Below are 7,324 nucleotides of genomic sequence, written 5' to 3'. Positions count from 1 at the left end.
GGGGGGGGGGGTTTGGCAAGGTTGGTTTGATCATTTTTTACAAGTTAGCAATGTCCACAAGGATTTCGTACAAAATGATGGACTAGTGAGGAATAATTCATATTTTAATCAACATTCGGCCGGGCAGAGCGAAGGTGTTCCACGACACAGAGAAGGGCGGGAAACTTGCTGAGGCACTCCTCTGCCAAGTTAGGGCTCATTTCCACTTCATTTGGTAAAAAATGAAACGACTCTTCCAAGTCTCCTTGGTGCTCGGACTCCTATTTGTCATCCTTATCAGCAGTTTTCTTTGTTGAAGAGATTCTCCTAAGACATGACTACACAATCATGGATTCCTTTGAAGCTGTTTGACCATTATCCTTGACACTAAAAGCACAGCACTTACTGGTACTGGATGTCAAATTAAACCCTTTAATGATAAGTTCTCTCCTAAGGTCTCATGGGAAATTTCCTCTGGATTACATTGTGGAAAAGGCTTTGAACTTGACATTGAACTTAAGCAGACTTTCTTTGCTTGCAGACCCCCGAAAGCGTTGCTGTAACCTACTGCTGCATTGCTCTCATACAGAAACGCAGGGAACGTCCCACATTGGAGCTCGGATTTAGATCATTGACTACAATGAATTTCATTAATTCAACTTTTTTTCATTCGATTTTTATCACTTTTCCAGAAGTGTAGAAAACAGGTGGCCAAAAACAAATACACATTTCCTGATACACATCACATTCTGACATTCCGTCTCTTTCATGTTGACCAACTGCTCGTTTATTCCGAAGCACTAGCCTTGCTCTTTCCATCCAAGCACAATTATGTTTGCTGAGTATGACAGCATAATTCCTCGCCCTAATGGAATTCAGGAAACGACCACTTGCACAAGCCATTTACCCCCACTGGCCCTTCGCTCGACAACTCCCCATATTTACACATCGGGGATTTATAAATGCGCAGCGCTATTAGGACCAAATGTTTGCCTTCGCTGACGCGCACAAGGTGGCACTTCCACGGCAATTAGAGGAAATTGGCACTATCTGCAGTCTACACAGACGTGCTGTCATCAGTTCTCGCCTCGGTGACCTCGGGGACGTCTGTTGAGAGATCAAACGGGGCCCTCAGGAAAGCTGAGGTCACCACGCTCTGCTGAAACTGACCAGAGGTTTGCCCCCGGCCCTGGTGCCCGGTGACCCCGCTTTCCTGCTTAGGTTACATGCACTCAGCACGCAAAGCTGACCCTTTGAAATATCTCCACCGTTAGCATTATTGTTACCCAAATGCTAATGCGATAGGAGAGGAGAGGGTCAAAGCTGCGAATTCATTTCATGACTTGATAATTGAATTAATTGATTGATGGTGTTTTTCCTTCTCTTCCACAGAATAATGGATCCTTGGTTTGGTGCCAGAATCACAAGCAGTGCTCCAAGGTAGAAAGGTTTTCCTTCTTTCATAAGTGAGACACATGCCACATACAGCGCATGCCTCCTTATCATGCGATGATAATACAACATAAAGTGTGCGAGTCACGACATGACTAGTGGTGTCGTGCCTGCAGAATCACTTTGAGAGCTGTTGACATAGACCGAGAGAATGAGTCCTCACTGCTGCTCATTTCCTCTTGTAATGGGGAAAGAAAATAAAGTAAATTAAGGTAAATAAGATTTGAAAAGGTTCAATGCACGTCGATTTATTCAGGCAAACCATGATTGTTATTTTTCACTGCTCGTGTCTTTAGGAATTTCAGGCAGATGCGTTACGCTACACCTCCCGCAGGGCTTGTTTGTGTTTCGTGCCCCGTCCCAAAGAAGGTTGATACAAAGCTGGTGCTGACAGCTCCTCTGAAAAGATGGCGCTGACATGTTCTATCAGACTCTCCCGGAGCTGTTGACAAGGCCCTCGGAAATGTGCCGTATAGGTTGCAGACGCTATGGAGCTGAAATAAGGAGGATGATGTGCTAGCCAAGTAGAAACCCGAACGGTGCTCTCTGTAGCCGTCGGAGGTTCTCATCTCCTCACACACACAGACCGTGAAACCAGGATTCAACGCCGTTTGCCCACGAGGACTGACGAGGTCAGAGTCAACACATATACATTGTCTAAATGAAATACAGGTGGGGGTGATGACACATTAGATGTAGTGCTTGTATGCATTTATTGTTTCACCACAGACCTTGGTGTACTTATAGAGGAATGCATGCTGGGAATCTGGGCGAATTACAGTATTGCAGTGATGGTGATTAATTGGAAATTAAAAAGAAAAGCTGATTTTTTTTCTTCCTGTTTACTTAACACGGCCTCATATTCAGGGTAGATATTAATCACAATCAGTGTCTATTATCAACCGGCTCACAGAATGACCCCTTGTGTTTGACTTCTAAATTCTCTCTTTTGAATTTCAAATTGTTTCCTTGGCAATTTGCATTTGCTGGGATACAGCAGAGCCATTGTTCTTTGTGCTTCCTACTACATCTGCAAATGTATAGTTTACTTTCCTTCCCCAACTAAGCAGATGTTTACAACATTATCATATCACTGGATGTGTCCTAATCTGTGGTTAAATTGTGAGCTGTCGTTGTTATTGCTTTTTTATCAATTAGGAAGTCCTAGCATTTGTACTCCATGTGGAAATTTGAGCGTCTCGAGTCTTAGCACCATCAACTTCAGTTTGGTCCCTAAAACAAAAATGTGTGATGAAGAATATATCCCTTTTATATTATCTTAAACCTTCTGTGGCAAGTTAATGTAAAGGCAAAGCCGCCACCGTGTTCACCATAATGCTGTGAAACTTGTTTCTCTCCTTTCCACTGTGATGGCCAACATCGGCTCTTGGCACCAGTCGCTCCCCAGTCGTTCGGCAGAGTTTTATGTTTGAAAAAGGCTTTTGCTGGCTGTGAGTCCAAGCGCAGCACACTGTTTTCATAATCAACCAGCGAACATTGCTGAAACTATTGCAAACGTCCCCTTTATGGACTTCTTGTTCTCCTTGCCGTAACAAGCATGTCAGTTAGCACTTCTTTATCCTGCTGGTCGTCCGTGAATAAATGAGGCCGGATTTGATGTAAGCCCTTAAAAAATAATGACATGCTTGTGTTACAGCTGCACAAATGTGGTGCCCGGCTGCTCTGTCGTTCCAAATCGTTTCGAGGGCCCTCTGAATTTAATCAATTTAATTGTATCCTAGGTTTTTGGTTCAGCCATTCAGGATGCAGGCCAGGGCACTGCGCTGAAGTTTAATTTGTGGCCAAAAGTCAATATTTTGGTAGCAAACACCACCGCACTTCACATCCACATCAATGACTCGAGTGCACACTTGGGGCCTGTGTCTAGTGTGTCAAAACACAGAGCTATTGTGGCCACTTTAACAATTGTACCAAATGGGCCCATGCTGTACAGTGGTTCCCTGTGAATAGCTCTACAGCCGCTGATTAGCCTCTTCACTTCATGAACAGCACACAGTCAAACAGAGAAGACAAAAGCGGTGGCTCCCGGGGAGTGCGTTAGGGCAGAAGGCCTGTCCAACCAGCGCGCTCTGCTAAAGGGCCTCACAGAGCACCCTGCCTGTGAGGAAGGGCTGCCTAATAATTGAGACAAAGATGCAGTGACCCCGTCCATCTGTCTGCGTTTTTAGGAAATAAAAAGCCTCCCGCTTCCATTTGCGAAGACAAAGTCATCCCGGTCATCTCGCATGCGGTGTCCAGAGCCCGGCCCCGCTCTCAGAGTCCCCATTGTCATGGTAATTAACCTACTTGCCCCCTCTCCAGAGCAGAGCGAGGTGGCATTTGGAGAGCCGGGGAGTCATTATCACGCCGTAACATTGGACCAGCAGACAAACTCCATTCAGCGGGGAAGACGCCAGCAGAACAGACAGGCAGGCATTTTCTATGAGCTATTGTCGTTTGGTCTCCCTACTGTCAGAGCTCCCCACTTGAGCAGTTTGAATGGTGTCCCCTGAAAGTTTTCAAAACTCCAGGGTGTTCTCCTTTTTTTGTGCGTGTGCACAGGAGAGCGTGCAGGAGCAGCCAGGAAACTCTCCACATTCAGAACATGGCCGATATTAAGCTGGGTTTGCTTTTGCCCCATGGGTGTTATATCCATGCTCCGAATCAAATGCGAGGATTGACTTGAGGCAGCTAAATGCCGGTCTACAACAAAGCGGAGCGCTTCATTACTCACACAATCTCTCCGGGAAGGAAGAGAAGAAAGGACAATGTGCATTGTGCCTGGCTAAGTTGGCCTGTGGTGAGTCATTGGAACGTGGCCATCACTTATAATTCCTGAGGAAGAAAAGTGTCATATATTTCCTGTAAACACATGAATATCCTGAAAATGTTTTAAATATCTGTCTACTTTTTCTCCTCCCGTAGAGACTTATCTCACAATGAATTCAATTGAGTTGTGAATTAACACACCGGTCTGTAATATAACGTCTTTTAGCAGAACGGAGATTTTGACTATACCTTGTATTTCTCTAAACCTGCCAAGTCTCTGCCCTTTTATTTACCAAGACTTCCCAGGGGGAAAAGCTTCAGAAAGCAACATTGTCTGGTTGCCATTTGACGGCAGTGAGTCGTGCATGTCTTTCATAGATGTCTCACGTATCCCAGGTGGCTCTTTTGAGCGCCGCTTCCTTCCAATCACACCCTGAGCCGCACATACCCCGCCCGCGCAAGAATAAGAAGTGTTTACTCTTTTGGATTGCATGCGCCTTCTCCTTCACATGTCGGAAGCTTTGGGAGCGCTTTGCCTGAATAACAATCACTGGAATGCTACTATGTCTCATTCAAAAGTGTCTTTCTTGTCAACCCACCCCCACCACCCCTCTCTCCCCTTTCCCCAAACACCACATTTTCTCACGCCAAAATAATATGGTCAAACTTCCCATCAGTTTGTCTTTTTTTGTTTTCGGGTCATTTGAACCGATAACATTAACTCAGAAGCACCGCCTTATTCCTCAGCTTGTATGAATCTTTATTAAACTCCTTGGAGACGAGTCGCTTCCACCCGAAGCGTTGCAAGTCTGTCACTGCTGTTTACAAGTCTTTTGTGTGGTCGTCTTGTCTTTGGCTGTTAGGTAGTATATTTTGAAAAGCTGTGATAAAGTGGGTGCTGGTCGGTAGGTTTACAGCCGGGCACGGCTCGGATTGTTTAGGCGCTTAGAAAGACTTCAAAGCACCTTTTGGTCACGCTGGGGCCAGACGTTGGTCTCACCTCCCCGTGTTAGCCACATTACCAGCACCAACACCTCAGCAAGCTGGACTAGAAATCAATCTGTCAAGCGGGCAGCGTGTCTGGATTGCCAGCCAGTGGACCTGCTAAGCAGACTGTATTTTTCCCAGTTTCTTATTTCATATATGTACATATGTATGTGTAAAGAGCCATCACTGTCCTTTCTGAGAAGCCTTTCTTCTTGTATTCTATCTAGTTTGAGGCAGTGTGTTAGTGTTAGTGTGTGTGTGTGTGTGTGTGTGTGGGTGGCGGAGGAGTGTGAAGCAGGGCTGGTCAGTCCCAGCAGGAAGGACCTGATCTGGACATGGTTGTTAAGTTTCATTGGCTAAAAGGGGGGGGGGGGGGTTGCTTCATTGGCTGCTATCTGTGGAGCTCATTATTCACATGGTGGGTGGCAGAGAACGAAAACCCCCACAGCAGAAAAAAAAAACTAAAGACGTGGCCACAGGAGAGGAGGCGAAGAGGCGGTGGAACTGCAGTTTGAGACGTCCTCGGCAGTGAAAGCTCACATCTGAAGCTGCTCTCTGCAGTGCTGTCTGTTCAGCATCTGAGTGATGCGCACTCCAGGAAATCCTCCATGAAGAAATGCACTCACTGTTCTCATACCAACCTGTGTTTTTATTGATCCCACAGAGCAGGGGCCCTTTTCTTTTTTTTTTTTTTGATAGTAGCAATCTATTTTCTGAAATAATCACAGAAAAGCCTGATTTCACTTGTACTCCCTGTCAGAAGGGATTTCATTCCCTTGAAGGATTAATGTAATCAAAACGGCTGTAAAATCCTCTTTCAGCAATAATGACCAGTCACAATGAGACAATCTGCTGTCATCCTTTTCTGAGGATGGGTTGGATGAATATCATAGATTACAGCATACCCTTCATGTTGACTTGGCTGTCTCTTCCCTCCCAAGATGTCTAAAGGTACTAAAGCAAGAAATGATTCCACGGCTGTATTTATGGTCTGTGTTAATATGTCATTACAGAATAGTCGTGCCAGCAGTCACATTGACGGAGAGAAGATTAGAATGTAAGATTCCTAAAGCTGATGTACTTAGTAGATGTGGGCTTATCAATTTATTCCAGTTCCACTCAAAGCTGCTGCATCCCGCAGATAAATCCCGCAGATTGTGTGTGACAGTTTCAGGACGATGGAGAACCAGAATGTGTGTCAAAGACTCAAGTGATTGACAGTCTCTTAACCTTCGTCCCGGGACATGGCTACTTTCAGCAGATTATTTTTTACTTTCCAGACTGTACATTCATCAACGATGAAAAACAAAACGCCGTCTTTGGTTTCTGCTTTTTGTTTTCAGTATAAATCCTCACGTCGTCCCTCTCCGCTTGCCCGGCTTCTCTTTGTGCAGCCGTTGTCCTCAGCTTTTGAAACGCATATAAAAGAGGAATCAATCATCACATCACATCAAGCCAAGAGAATACATTATATCACTGCTATTGGGCGGCGCATTGTTTCTCAATTTGTATGTAGTACGCTGGTGTTAGTGGAGGCTGGAGAGGGCAAGTAGGATTAGTGAATTTCAAGTGTTTCTGAGACTCAAATAAACATGTGGAGATAGTGGTTGAATGTGACTGCAGCGTGGGATTAGGGGGGGCCTTTACTCCCCTTGACGGCGGGTCGTGTTTGACATGTTTGTCGGCCTACATTGAGACACAGAATCTCCTGGTCTCATTTCGTTTGAGATGAGCAGGGGATTGAGACGGCTTGAGTGGTCACTGTAGGAGTAAGCCAGCAACTGCTGACATCCTTTTTTTTTTTTAAATCTTGTTTACTATCCCCTTAATCTTCAATGACAGAAATGCATTTTTCATCTTCTGCGAGGTCATTAATGTTGCCGTAAATGAACTGTACGGGCCGTTTGAATAAATGGCTTTGGCGCTAAGGAATCGTTTTATCATTTTATCGCTTTTTCCAACTCCGCTCCTATGCATCTGTCACCGTGACATGATTCAGTGCGATGGTGTGGGACTAGATGCAGTAAATCATGTCTGATCTGACACAGGTTTTTTGTCAGACAGAACGGATTGAGAGGGGTTTGGCTTTCCCATGCCACGTCACAGAGAAGGGCCTCCTTTATCACAAATCTGACTC

At 45.2% G+C, this 7,324-nt stretch overlaps 1 protein-coding gene across 1 annotated transcript in view; it reads left to right on the top strand.

The window, feature by feature from the left end:
* The window catches only part of anos1 (anosmin 1), a 39,282-nt gene that overhangs the window by 4,555 nt on the left and 27,403 nt on the right, over nt 1–7,324 (top strand). The window contains exon 2 of the mRNA XM_031869416.1: nt 1,372–1,419. Coding sequence (XP_031725276.1) covers nt 1,372–1,419 — 48 coding nt within the window. The remainder of the gene's footprint in view (nt 1–1,371; nt 1,420–7,324) is intronic.

Source organism: Anarrhichthys ocellatus, unplaced genomic scaffold (assembly GCF_004355925.1).
Source record: "Anarrhichthys ocellatus isolate YVR2014 unplaced genomic scaffold, GSC_Weel_1.0 scaffold47, whole genome shotgun sequence".
Lineage (NCBI taxonomy): Eukaryota > Metazoa > Chordata > Actinopteri > Perciformes > Anarhichadidae > Anarrhichthys > Anarrhichthys ocellatus.
Note: the sequence above shows the minus strand (reverse complement) of the source record. Positions and strands in the feature narration are given on the sequence as shown.